Below are 13911 nucleotides of genomic sequence, written 5' to 3' on the forward strand. Positions count from 1 at the left end.
GTGCTGTGAAGCAGCCAGTCTGCTCCACCCCAGAGTTGGCTGCATTCTGTTGTAGCTCACAGAGCAGTGGGGAGGTTTAACTAACAAATGCTGTCGCCATTAGCCATGCTGGGGCAGAGGGTAGCAGAGCAGCCTAGTTCTTCACCTCTAGGTGTTGGGAAGGTGGCTTTGATGCTGACAACGGGGATCCACCTTGGGGGGTTTGTGGGGCTCAGCGACAAGCTTCAGTGGGTGAACAAGCCTGCTGCATTCACCGCGCCCTGTGGCTGTGACCCCAGAACAATCTCTGCCCCTGGACCCCATCAGAGGAACCCTGCTCTGGAGATGGCACTGGGGAGCAGCTGAAAAGGAAATAGGATGCTGTTCTTGTGCCTAATCCGTGCTGGGGGGGTTCCAGGAGGGCCGGAAAGGGCAGGGAGTGAAGGCGGCTCCGGCACTGGGGAGTCCCAGCCGGGCACTCGCAGGGCGCTGCATGAGGATGTTGTCCGAAGAATTTTGCTGGGCTTGACAGAGCATTGCTCAGCACAGGGCTCAGTAGCAGCTCGGGGGTAGGCAGGCTCTGTGGTGCTACTTTAATGATGAGAACAAACAGAGCCCTTAAAATGCTCTTTCCAGAGGCTCCCTGCAGGGAAAGATGGCCCAATTCGCTCCCTGCAGGGAACCCTCCCTTTGTCTGGTTTCTCTTATCCCCAGATCCCACAGTCCAGCCACTCCCCCCAGCTCCCTTCAGTTCCTCGCTCCAACCCAATACACAAGGAGTTAACCCCCTCCCGCAGGGTAGGATGGGGGCGTGCAGGGGGCCCACACGTGTCTGAGCCGTGTCTGGGAGCAGCCCCCAGGGTGAGTCAGGGCCTGGGGAAGAGGGTGACTGACCTGCCGTCGGGAGGGGCAGGGGGGAGAGGGGGGCGGAGGGTCCATACATCAGCCTGTCTTTCACACACTCTCTCTCTGTCTCTCTCTCTCCTCTTTCCTCCCTTCCACATCCTTCCTGTAGAGCTACTTGGTAAGTCAATGCTGTCGAGCCAGCCCCATCCCGCTCCCCACAGCCCTCCCCTGTGACCTGTGCTTCATTTATCTCTGTCTCCCCTCTGGCTGAGCTCGAAATGAAACGAACCCGAGTCAGACTGCCCTGGCCCGAGCGGCTGCCACACCCGGCAAGGGACCATCCCAGGCCTTCCCTGCCTGCCTCTCTGGGCCGGTGCCCCCTCTCTGTGGGGTGGGCATGGAGCTCCAGGCCAGGCTAGCTTCGCCCCAGTGGGGCCTCCATCTATGGGTGTCTGTAGCAAGGCACAGCAGGCTGCTTTGACACGTGCCGTGCGCTCGCTCCAGAACCCGGTCCAGGGGTGGCCCAGGCATTCAGCTCTGGTTCCCGGGCTGTGGGTTGGCCCCTTCCTATGTGTGGCACCTCCGCCGTGCTGAGCTCCTTCTGCCTCCCATGGGCTGTCTGCTGCAATGGTGCTGTGATTGGGTTCCAGGGAAGAGCTGGGGGGTCTTGGGGAATCCCCATCTCCACATCCAGCCGCGCCACCCCCAAAGGCGGTGAGGAGGGAGTGCCCTGCTCGTGTGCAGGCAAGGAACAACACCCACAGATAGTGAGGTCCCCCTCATGCCCCAGCCTCTGGAGTCCTGCCCCCTGTGCTGCCTACAGCCCCATCCACGCGTACGTCCCTCTGCCAGGTGATCAGGCCTAACCTCCCTGTGGCGCATGGGAAACGTGGAGGACATGGCAGCCCCTCTAGGGGGTCAGAGCCCCCATCTGGGTTTCATTTCAAGCCCTCCCGCCCTGGCTTTCTCCTCCTCTCTCTCTCTCTCTCTCTCTCTGCCCTGTTCCTCCAGGGTTTGCATGCTGTAAGCCATGTGGTGAATGCTGAGATCTCCCTGCCGGAGGCCCGGCTCCCTCCTGGAGAGCAACATGGATTTCCAGCCCCAGTTGGGCCTGGGGGAAGCTATTTCCCCTTGTCCTGCACTCCAGCTCTCATCTGGCTCTCTCCCTGGTGCCTGCTGCCACTAGCAGGGTCTCTGATTGCAGCCTCTTCCCACCCTCGCTGGGCTTTTGATGTCAAGGAGGCAGGAGTTTTCCCACGAGTAATCCTTCCAGTGACACCTGACCTGTATTGCTTGTACCAGCCAGACTGGCTTGTGAGTCCCTCCCACTGGCCTGGAAAAACAGGATGTCTCTAAACCGTTGTTTTATCAGATAACGCCTAACCCTCCCAGCCAGGGGCCTGTTCTGGGGATCCCCACTACAACAGCCCAGACTGGCTCTTCACTCCGGCCATTGTGTCCACGTTCCTGGGAAGTGGGTCGGGTCCATGCCGCACATCTTCCAATCTGGATTTGCTCACCCTGGGGGCTTGGCTCTGGGAATGGGGGCTGGCCAGATGGGAAATTCAGATTGGGATCCAGGTCCAGATTCCAGACTGCCACAGACTTGGCCAGGGGCTGATTCAGACTTGTCTCTCCTGTGCCAAGGCAGGCCCTCTCTGGCACTGTTTCATCTGGGGAACTCCTCGTGTCGCCATCTTTCTCCTCCGTTCCCCTGGTCTTTCCACCTCCCGAGCCTCTCAGTCATCCGGCTTTACCTTCTGTGCATGGGGATCACTGGGTAGGGAGGGGGGGCTTTGTTGGGACTCCATGGAGTTCATGTCCTCATGTCCCCAACGCTGGGGGAACCCACCCACATCCAGTGGTCAGCCTGGTGTGCTTGAATCAAGCACTTCGAGTGCTGCATGCTGGGATTGGTCATCTCCAGAGTGAAGCTGGGGCAGATGCCATCTGCTCTGTTTCATGCAGGTGGCTCTGTGGCCCCTGAGCAGGGCAGTTGGGGGCCCCGCCAACCTAAAGCGCTCATTCCTCGGCTCCTCTTTGCTTTGCTTGCTCTGTCCGTGCATGTGTGTTTCATCTTCCCACCCTGGACTAACACCTGGGCACTCCTGCGCCCACTGCATGGGTCACATTCTGCCTCCATTGGACGAACCGATTCACCCAAACCTCTCAGCTCTCCGTATTCTGCTGGCTTGTGCCTTCCTCCAGCCACAAGAGGAGCAAATTCCTCCCTGGTGCAACTCCAGGGCTTCGGTGGGGCTGCCCCAAGGATGAATTTAGACCCATGTTGTTAAATGTGATGTTGAGGGGGATGGGGCGGGGTGGATCCAGCAAGGGAAACTTCTGCAAGGTGAGTGTGAAACGGACATGGACTGGGGAGGCGGGGGTGGGACAGGGAGGAGGAGGGTAGTTGATCCATTTGCAGAGCCAGTGTGCGGGTTATGACACTGGTCCGGTTGCTCTGTCCAGCTGGACAAAGCAGGGCTCTGCACCTGCCATCCTGAAGCAAAACCCCTGGGTTGGTTGGGTAGGGCTGGAGCCTGAAGTGGGGGTCAGACCACCCAGGAGAGGATGGGGCTTTCTGCCACATGACCCAGCCTCGGGATCAGTTCGACCGACCCCTGCCGGGGCCCACGCAGAGAGAGGTTCAGAGCGCTGAGCTGGTGAAGGCAAGGCTGGGGTCACGCTGCAGCTGGGATACTAGTCAGCTGGTGCCTCAGCTGTGGAGCCCGCAACAGAAAGAAGCTAGTGGACGGGTCAACGGAGACTGGAGATCTCTGAACCCAGCAGATGGAGAGAGCACCTTTCCGTGTCCTGCAGTTCTTTTATAGCACTGTCGCTAGGAAGAGGCTGAGCCATGTCCTTCCCTGGGGCAGCTCCACTGACCGGCCAGATGACACATGGCCCATTGTGTCTGTCATGGTGGATGATTAGCCCAGGAGCTAATCCTCAGCCTTGCTTCCCTGTCCTCGTGGTTTGGGCAGAAGGCCTCCTCCACAGGCCTCGGGAAGAACTCCAGGGCTGTATTGCCGCGTGGAGATCCTGAGCAAAGCCAGCCACTGGCTTTTTTCTGTGTTGATTCCCCCTTACGTGGACTGACGTGCATCCCTCAGTGAGCTCAGAGCATCCCAGCAGAGGGAGATTCTTACAGCACCCTATGTCTCAGGAGAGCCCTTGACATGCTGGCAGGAGGCTTGTTGGAGTTACATTACTTTCCCACAAGTGACCTGGCATTGAGTGTTCAGCGGTTTAGAGCCTATGGCCTGGGATTGCAGCAGGGGAGCTCGTGCTGCAGTTCGTAGGCTGTAGTTGTCCACGGTTCGGTAGCAGCAGTCCTAAACGCTCTGTGAGATGCTGTGCTGGTGGCTGCTCATGTGAAATTCTGCAGTGTCTTGTCCAAGGACTGACATCCCCCACTGCCTGCCTCAGTTTCACAGCAGCAGAGCATGGAAGAGGGAAGATCTCTGGAAGGCAGCAGGTTCGGGACCGGTGAGTGGAGAGTGGATGATGTCTCTGTGTCCTTGTCTCCTTTCAGGGAAGGGGGACCTACAGCCCCAGCTGGACAGTGCTCTCCAAGACGTCAATGACATGTACCTCCTTCTGGAAGAGACTGAGAAGCAGGCTGTCCGCAAGGCCCTCATTGAGGAGAGGGGCCGCTTCTGCACTTTCATCACCTTCTTGCAGCCAGTGGTGGTAAGTGCTGCTGCCCCAGGCCCTTCTGAGGAGAGGTGTGTTAGAGCCCAGCGGGCTGATTTTCAAACCCACCAGCCAAGCAAGCCAGAAGCCAACCAGCTCCTGCTCTGGATCTCCCAACAGCCACTTCCCCACTGCCTCCAACCATCTCCCCAGCAACAAACCCTCTCACAAGCATGGAGGAACCTGCAGTCTCATCCTAGAAATTCGAGGAGGCAGGCTTCTGTGTCTCTAAGGTATCCCTCCCAACAGGACGTGGTGCCACTCAGGTTTGGCTCGTCCTGCCCTCCGTAGAGGGAGACAGAGAGGCAGCCAAGCCAGACCCTCTTCACCGCTCAGTTTAGGGGTGCCCCTCAAATGGGGGTCTCAGGAAAAACTGCTTTCAACCAGGACAGGGTCTTTGGGGGTCAAAGTGGGAGAGTCCCGTGAAAGCTGGGACAGTTGGGAGGTGAGCGCTACGGTCAGGGTGACCAGCTAGCATGTGTGAAAAATTGGGACGGGGTGGGGGGCATTAAAGATGCTAGGAGATGTTTCCCAAGAGCAGGGAAGTTAGTCCGTGTCCTGGCCCCTTCCAGCGGCCTTTCTCAGAGTCCCAGGAGCAGCTCATTGCAGTGGCTGATACCGATCAGTTTCCTTGTCCCATGTCATGGATTAGAACAGACAGTACCTTCTGGCTGCCTTGGATGTATGGTGATTGATGGATAGAACTCTGTCCCCAGCTGCAGGGCTCTGAGGTGAAATTCCAAGGAGGTGAATGCTGGAGGGATTGACATTAGCACCTCCCCGAGGTGAAGGTCACAGGGAACCAGGTTGCGGATCTCCTGGAGCTGTGCTGCCAGGGAGATTCTGGTGGCGGGAGAAAGGACAGTTGCTCCATGGAATGGCTGGGAATTTGCCAATCACAGCCCTTGATGGTCCTGCTTCTTCCCCAGGAGGCTAGCCAGTCCCACTTCACTCAGGGGATGGTGCAGTGGCAGCTTCCAGTTACACTTCCAGAGCCAGATCCTCCACTGATGTAAATCAACATCCCTCCCTTGGCTTTGCGGAGTGGGGCTGGGATCTGGATTCTCTTTACTTCTCTGGGGTTGTGCCAAGTACGGGTTGATGAGCTACTCTGGCTGCCCCACCCCTCTGATGCTGACATGGCTTCAGGCAGGGTCTTGTAGGCGTTCTGCTGGGGGGCTGGCAGAACAGTCAGGGCCAGCCGGCTGGCAGGCAGAGCGAGTTTCACACGCCGCGTAAGACACTGCTGACTTGGAGGAAGCCAAGCAGGGCAGTAAGGGAAGGGGAAAGCCCTGGTTCCCACGGCACCAACTGCTGATGCTTCCTCCTCCTGCCGCTCAGACTGGCGAGATCACCATGCTGGGAGAGATCACTCACCTGCAGGGCATCATGGAGGACCTGGTGGTGCTGACTGCAGAGCCGCACAAGCTGCCCCCTGCCAGCGAGCAGGTGAGGAGCACAAGGACTGGTTGTGAAGGGGGAGGGAGGGAGTGCAAGAGGGGGATGGGAATGTTCGGGAGGGGGAATATTTCTGGGAGGAGAGACAGCAGCATGTGTCCACTGGCAGCAGAGAGCAGCTGGCCCCTACAGCGCTAACCCAGACGTCCATCGAGGTGTGACGAAGTGGGACTGTTCTTAAAGTTTCCTCTGAATATTGTGGGGGTGCCTCAGTTTCCCCTAGGCAGTTCTTAAGTATCCAGGTTGTGGGATAAGGGTGTATGATCATTGCAGAGCCCTAGAGGGCAGGTGTGTGCAGGGGTCTGGACACAGAGAACGGCCGATACCGTTTCCTGGCAACTGATGGTCTGAGCCCTTCCCCCCTGCAAGGTGAGAGCTAAAGGGTTGGAGAACAAAGGAATCAGGTGCCCACCTGGCCCAGGAAAGGGACAAAGCCCAGAGCAGGGTGGGGGGCTGGAGAGAGTTTCAGTTTGGGGCTGGCTGGGGGCCTGGAGTGAAGTGCAGACGGGGTTGTCTGGCTCACTGCCCCCCAAAATGGACCCAGCTGAGGGGTCCTGTTCTCTGCACCTACAAGCTCTGTGTTAGACCATGTTCCTGACATCTAATAAACCTTCTGTTTTACTGGCTGACTGAGAGTCACGTCTGACTGCGGAGTTGGGGTGCAGGACCCTCTGGCTTCCCCAGGATCCCGCCTGGGCGGACTCGCTGTGGGAAGCGCACGGAGGGGCAGAGGATGCTGAATGCTCCGAGGTCAGACCCAGGAAGGTGGAAGTTGTGTGAGCTGTGTCCCCTGGAGACAGTCTGCTCCCAGAAAGGAGACTTCCTCAGAGTCCTGCCTGGCTTCGTAGGGAGCAGTTCCAGAGCATCGCCCAAGGACTCCGTGACACGAGAGTCTTGCTGGAGGGAGGGAGGGAGAGAGGGAGGGGAGGGGAATGGAAGCACTTAGTTATAAATGAGCAGTTTCGTCGATTTGGAGATGCCAAGGCGAGAAGGGACCATTGCAATCACCTAGCCTGACCTCCTGCATGGAAGGGGCCAGAGGCCGGCCCCACAACCATTCCCAGAGTGGAGCTTTGAGAGAAACAGCCCATCTGGACCGACAAGTGGCCAGTGATGGAGAATCCACGTGACCCTTGGGAAGTTGTTCCCGTGACTAATTACCCTCCCTATGAGACCTTTAATGCCATATTTCCAGGCTCAGTTTGGATTGTGTCAGCCATTGGATTGTGTGAGTCCTTTTCCTGCTAGACGAAGAGCCCACTATTCCATATTTATTCCCCATGGAGGTACTTACAGACGGTGCGCAAGTCACCCCTTCTCCTGCTCTTTGATAAGCTACATTGCTAACATGGCCTGGCTCCTTCCTCCTGCAGGTGATCAAAGACCTGAAAGGCTCTGACTACAGCTGGTCCTATCAGACTCCTCCATCCTCCCCCAGCAGTTCTGGCTCCCGCAAGTCCAGCATGTGCAGGTAAGTACAGACTGTAGTAGGGGACTTCACAAACATACTCAGGATGGGGGTGAAGGAGTTTCTGCTTTAATACTCACAACCTCATTGTGTAAGTGCTTGAGTGCTCAGCTGATAACGCCAAATACCTGGCCTGAGCTCAGGTCCTCAGGCACAGGGAGAAGAATGCATGGTGAAATGTCGCCAAGACCCTGTGTGGATCAGATGCTAATTGATCATTAAAGCATTGCACTGAGGGTTAGCATAGATCAGTATCTGTGGCATGGGGCTTAATCCTCCATCAGATGAACTCCTTTTCACAATCAGTGCTTTTCATGCCCAGACCATGCCTGTGTAACCCCAGAGGAGATGCTTACGTGAGAATCTTAATACTCAGTAATACTTAATATGAAGGGCCCTTGGTGGAGGGAGGATTTGTGGAACACATGGGGTCAAAGAATGGTTACAAAGTTAATTGAACTGTCTGTCTCTTCTCTCCCTCCTGGAGTATGTGATTGGACCTGACTCACTTACACACCTGAAAAGTCCCTAGGCTTGGAGCCTTTATCAGAAGTATAAGGTCAGGCCCCATGTATTCCACCATTCTGTGGGCTAGGAATTTCCCTGGAATTCACCCTTTGCCACCAAATTGGGATCCAGAATCTCAGCTTTCTTAAAAATGAATATGTTTCTAGCCCTGGTGGTTGCAAAGAAAAGCTTGAAAACATTCAAAAGATTGTCAAACAATCTTTAAAAAAAGGGAAGAAGGAGGATCCTGGGAACTACAGGCCAGTGAGCCTCACTTCAGTCCCCGGAAAAATCATGGAGCAGATCCTCAAAGAATCAATCCTGAAGCACTTACATGAGAGGAAAGTGATCAGGAACAGTCAGCATGGATTCACCAAGGGAAGGTCATGCCTGACTAATCTAATCGCCTTCTATGATGAGATTACTGGTTCTGTGGATGAAGGGAAAGCGGTGGATGTATTGTATCTTGACTTTAGCAAAGCTTTTGACACGGTCTCCCACAGTATTCTTGTCAGCAAGTTAAAGAAGTATGGGCTGGATAAATGCACTATAAGGTGGGTAGAAAGCTGGCTAGATTGTCGGGCTCAACGGGTAGTGATCAATGGCTCCATGTCTAGTTGGCAGCCGGTGTCAAGTGGAGTGCCCCAGGGGTCGGTCCTGGGGCCGGTTTTGTTCTATATCTTCATAAATGATCTGGAGGATGGTGTGGATTGCACTCTCAGGAAATTTGCGGATGATACTAAACTGGGAGGAGTGGTAGATACGCTGGAGGGCAGGGATAGGATACAGAGGGACCTAGACAAATTGGAGGATTGGGCCAAAAGAAATCTGATGAGGTTCAATAAGGATAAGTGCAGGGTCCTGCACTTAGGACGGAAGAACCCAATGCACAGCTACAGACTAGGGACCGAATGGCTAGGCAGCAGTTCTGCGGAAAAGGACCTAGGGGTGACAGTGGACGAGAAGCTGGATATGAGTCAGCAGTGTGCCCTTGTTGCCAAGAAGGCCAATGGCATTTTGGGATGTATAAGTAGGGGCATAGCGAGCAGATCGAGGGATGTGATTGTCCCCCTCTATTCGACATTGGTGAGGCCTCATCTGGAGTACTGTGTCCAGTTTTGGGCCCCACACTACAAGAAGGATGTGGATAAATTGGAGAGAGTCCAGCGAAGGGCAACAAAAATGATTAGGGGACTGGAACACATGACTTATGAGGAGAGGCTGAGGGAACTGGGATTGTTTAGTCTGCGGAAGAGAAAAATGAGGGGGGATTTGATAGCTGCTTTCAACTACCTGAGAGGTAGTTCCAGAGAGGATGGTTCTAGACTATTCTCAGTGGTGGAAGAGGACAGAACAAGGAGTAATGGTCTCAAGTTGCAGTGGGGGAAGTTTAGGTTGGATATTAGGAAAAACTTTTTCACTAGGAGGGTGGTGAAACACTGGAATGGGTTACCTAGGGAGGTGGTAGAATCTCCTTCCTTAGAAGTTTTTAAGGTCAGGCTTGACAAAGCCCTGGCTGGGATGATTTAATTGGGGATGGGTCCTGCTTCTGAGCAAGGGGTTGGACTAGATGACCTCCTGAGGTCCCTTCCAACCCTGATATTCTATGATTCTATGATTCTATGACCTGAGAGTCACCCATTCAGAGATGTTTGCTGACAGGCTGAAGCGATAGGTCTTGTCTCCCCATCGTCTGGCCCTGGAACCTAAAGATGGGCACCTGTGCCACGGGGAAAATGAAAATATGGGTGCAGCCTACAATAAATAGAACTGAATTCCCAATCAGCCTGCCTAGGGCTCCTGGACACCCAATGTCTTACTCGTCTTAATACTGAACACAGTGAAAACCTGCATTTTAAAAATGTGTCTGAAACGGCTTCAGGATTTCCCCTGTGGCACTGCAGAATGTAGAGGAGCGAGTGTGTGAGGGGCCTGCCAGCGGTGATCCCTGATCCTGCAGCTTTTGGGGCCAGTGCTGGTCAATACTCAAGTCTTTAGAATCACGTACTGGAATGGAGCCAGGCTGGGTACATCACAGATGCACCAGCTGTCCCAGGCACCATCACACACTAAAGGAGTGCTCAAGGGTTGCTGAAGAGGAGATGAAGTCTCCTGGGGCCATAGCACCCCAGCCAGTTTGCACAGATACTTTGCGTGTGGTTTAAGAGCATCTTCGGCCATGGGTGTGTCCCTCTTCCTCAGTTTCTCCATCTGTAAACATGGGGGTAACAATACCGACCCACTTTTTCATTCATAGATTCTAAGGCCAGAAGTGACCCTTGTGCTCACCTGGTCGGGCCTCCTTTAGAGCACAGTGCACAGGACTTCCCCAAAATAATTCCTAGGGCAGATCTAGGCTCCCCCAGGAAGGTGCTGGGATCTAGGGAAGAACAGCTCCCCGACTATTGTGGGTGCACGTCTGAACTGAACCTCTGGCCTTCCATAGCACCTCCCCTGCTGGCTCTTCCCCTTTGCCCTGGAATGTGCTTCGGGGTGGACAGGGCTAGAGAGGGGTCAGTGGGACAGGTGGGACCCACAGAATGAGTGTGTGCTGGAGGGTGCATGCTGCATGGGGGCAGAAACTGAGCCTGCCCCAGAGACAGAAATGCAGGAGTGTGCCCTCCTTTCCGTCCCTCCCCCTCCCTCCCACCCCCCTGGTCTGTAACTCTAGTCCTGTCGTGTATAAATCTGTGTGGCGGACCTTTGTCTGAAACTGTCTTTTCCTTCCTTTGCCCTCCTCGTAACCCCTCTCACCCTGATAACATGCATCTCTCTCCTGATTGCCACCCCTCCTCCCTCTTCCCACTCCCCTCTCATCCCTCCTCCCCGCCGTCCCCGCAGCAGTGTTAACAGTACAAAGGGTGGTACCGCTTGGTCCAGCGGGTCCCAAACATACTCACCAGGTTCCACCTATCGCTACCGCAGCCTGGCGCAGCCGGTTAATGCCAACACCCGCCTGTCCAGCGTCTCCTCCCACGACTCTGGCTTCATCTCCCAGGATGCCACGTACTCCAAGCCGCCTTCTCCGATGCCATCTGACATCACCAGTCAGGTAAGGGGGCCATGGGGCGATCGCTGAGCTGACGTGAGTGAATGCCCTCTGGATTCTACACACCCCTTTAAAAAGAAAGGGAAAGGCGCCACCTCAGTGATCCACATCAGATCACACGTGCTCATGCCTCCTGAGCGAAGCAGCGGGGTGTAGTGGGTAGAGCGCAGGGACCCAGAGATTCCTGGCTTCTAATCCTGCCTCTGCCACTGATTTGCCTGAGGTTCCCCATCTGTCAGAGAGGGGCAACATTCACCGACCGCCTTGTGGGGCACAGCGAGGGTTAATGCAGATGAGGTGGGGACATGGCTTCAATTCACATTGACCCGGTTCCCACAGCATGGCAGTGAATCCATATGGGATAACTGGGCAGATTTCTGCACGGTCTCTTCACCGCGGCGCCTCTCTTGTCAGCTGGCCCAACAAGCCATTTTGAAGCCCCAGCAGTAAGATTTAGGGGGGAAACCACTGCCACACAATCTCAGGGGCCTTGGGAGGGGAAATAGACAGAATCGAACTTGCATTATGATCAGAAAACGTGGCCCCTTCTTATTCCCTGCATGCCCCAGGCTGACCTGCTTACCTTAGTGACAGACCCGAGCCATTGGTATTGGACCTGCAGAGCCAGCCCAGCTCTGAGAGAGCGGCTGGGTTTCTGCACCATCCCCAGAACATCCCCCAGCCATGGGCAGATTGTACTGCTGGGGACACCGCCGAGCTGTGTCCCAGCCCAGGGTGACTCGGCAGGGCAGGGCAATAGGCCACTTGGTATGATTTTAAACTGTCGTGGGTGCCCAGGGCTGTGTGGACGCCCTTGTTTTGGTTGGAACCAGGCTTATCTCTAGTTAGCAGAAGTCACCGAGAAACAAGTTTAAGTCTAACCTAAATAAACGGCCATTAAACCAGAGTGAGAGTGTACACACGGGTTTGCACTGGTTTAACTACCCCAGTGCAAATTTGGGCGTATGCAAGAAACGTCTTTTGACTGTTAAGATGAGCACTTTCTGTCTGCATCAGGGAGAGACGGGAAGCCTGGAGCCCTGGAATGGCATTTTCTGGAGAGTATCCACACTTCACCGTGACATGCACTGAAATATTCAGAGTGACCCATGCCACAGGCATCCTGCCTTTAGCATGGAACTGCAAAGGACTCGCAAAAGCCAGCAGCAGGGAGGGATGAGATGGCTTAGGCAACTGCCCTGCTGTGCCTTCAGGCTCCAGGCTCTCAGCATGGAATTCCAGAGGTGCACGGTATTCAGATACAGCATAGCTCCTGTTCTCTTCCCCACCCATCATCGGCTTCACACGGGGCTGCTGGCATCAGGAGCAGCCCCTGGGAAGCTGGGCTTGCCCTCCCCTCATTTTATTCGCCAGTAGTTACCCTCCCTCTAATTTTTCAAGTCTGACGTGTGAAAGCCAGAAGCCCTCGGTCTGTAGCACCGACCAGTTGGCCCTAGCGCTTGGATTGCTTGGGCATGGTAGGTGTGGAAAGGACTGCTAAGGGCAGTGCACGTTGTCAGCAGCACGAGGCCCGCATTGCAGAGCTGTCCCTGCACCCCGTTTAGGGCAGCCAGGATTGGCGTTGTGATGAGTTTCCACATGTGGCGGTGGCTGGCCCCTTGGTTAGCTCGCTCTCTGGCTGCCCTGGCTGTGGCAGGGACATGGCTCCCGCAGGATGATCGGGACAGTGGGGGCAAAGGGCAAAGCGTCCGCCGGCTGCATGCACGACTCAGACGGCTGCTCACACCCCTGGCTCTGGTTCTAACCCTAACCCAGCTTGGTGCGGCTGAGTACATAACTGGGGAGGTAACGTGCAATGTGGATGCGCTAAGCCAATCTCACTAACACTGTGCAGCTTTCCTGCTGGTGTGGCTGGGGGTTGGACGCCGGCTGAGTGAACAAGACAGGGTAATGTCCAGGAGCAGGGTCCGCCCCGGGTTACTGTTGGGATAGGGGACCTGGCCTTCATCCTTTCCAGGAGTCTGCTCTCAGCCACGGCATGGCCATTGCGCCAGGCGGTGCCGTGGCTGGGGTGTGGCGTACTCAGCTGACCCTTGGGAATCCTAGGCCAGCCCAGAGGGAAGGCAGCTGAAGCTGGGGAGAGGGGCTGAATGGAGGGGTAGTGCACAGCACCCCACGCTCTATTTCTGTCCCCTGGGAGATGGGGCTGGGGGCCAGCCAGAGCAGGGGGTACTCCCCGGGGGCGGGGGCGGGGGGTCTGGAGTGGCAGCAGGGCTGCTCTGTCCCTCCTTCCCATGAGAAGGCAGCAGGAGCGGCTCTTCGGAGAGAGACCGCGGCCCCTGCACCGTGCACACCCTTCAGCCAATGCTGTGACTGTGTCATCATGCCCAGGTCTGGGGGTGACGCAGCGACAGGGTACGGGGTGGTGCGTATGGTGTGTTGTCTGTGTGTGTCAGGGATGGGGAGTGTGTGTGTGAGTGTGCTGGGGGAATGCATGCAGCGTGTGCAAGGCATGTGTGTATCCGGTGTGGTATTCGATGGGTCAATGGGGGGGTTGTGTTATATGTTTGTGTGGGGATGGCATGGGTGTGTCTGGATGGTACATGGAGGGTGTCCCTGTCTGAGAAGTGTGTATGGAGTGCAGTTGGGTACGTGTGCGGGAGTGTATTTATGGTGTTTATATCTCTGTGTGTTGGGTGTGTGCCGTGGTGGGTGGGGGTTCATAAGCAGTGAGCACGTACATGTGTGCCTCCACAGGGAGTGTGTGTGCGTGCGTGTGTACACGGGGAAGGAAAGCGTGTAGGGATACGTCCGTACAGGGAAGGAGGGCGTGTGTACGTCCGTACAGGGAAGGAGGGTGTGTAGGGATACGTCCGTACAGGGAAAACGGGTGTGCGTGTGTGTAGATATGTACAGGGAAGGAGGATTACTGTGTTGTGTGTTGTGA

The 13911-nt window shown here is 55.7% G+C and overlaps 1 protein-coding gene across 7 annotated transcripts in view; it reads left to right on the top strand.

The window, feature by feature from the left end:
* Positions 1–13911, top strand: part of MTSS2 (MTSS I-BAR domain containing 2) — an 86930-nt gene that overhangs the window by 58541 nt on the left and 14478 nt on the right. For 5 of the 7 annotated variants that reach the window (XM_084644163.1, XM_084644162.1, XM_084644164.1 and 2 more), the window contains exons 7-10: positions 4361–4518; positions 5863–5970; positions 7353–7450; positions 10796–11006. In XM_084644163.1, the coding sequence (XP_084500289.1) occupies positions 4361–4518; positions 5863–5970; positions 7353–7450; positions 10796–11006 (575 nt within the window). The remainder of the gene's footprint in view (positions 1–4360; positions 4519–5862; positions 5971–7352; positions 7451–10795; positions 11007–13911) is intronic. The other 2 variants (XM_084644167.1, XM_084644166.1) reach the window with 1 other exon arrangement.

Source organism: Lepidochelys olivacea, assembly GCF_965140295.1.
Source record: "Lepidochelys olivacea isolate rLepOli2 genome assembly, chromosome: 12".
Taxonomy (NCBI): Eukaryota; Metazoa; Chordata; order Testudines; family Cheloniidae; genus Lepidochelys; species Lepidochelys olivacea.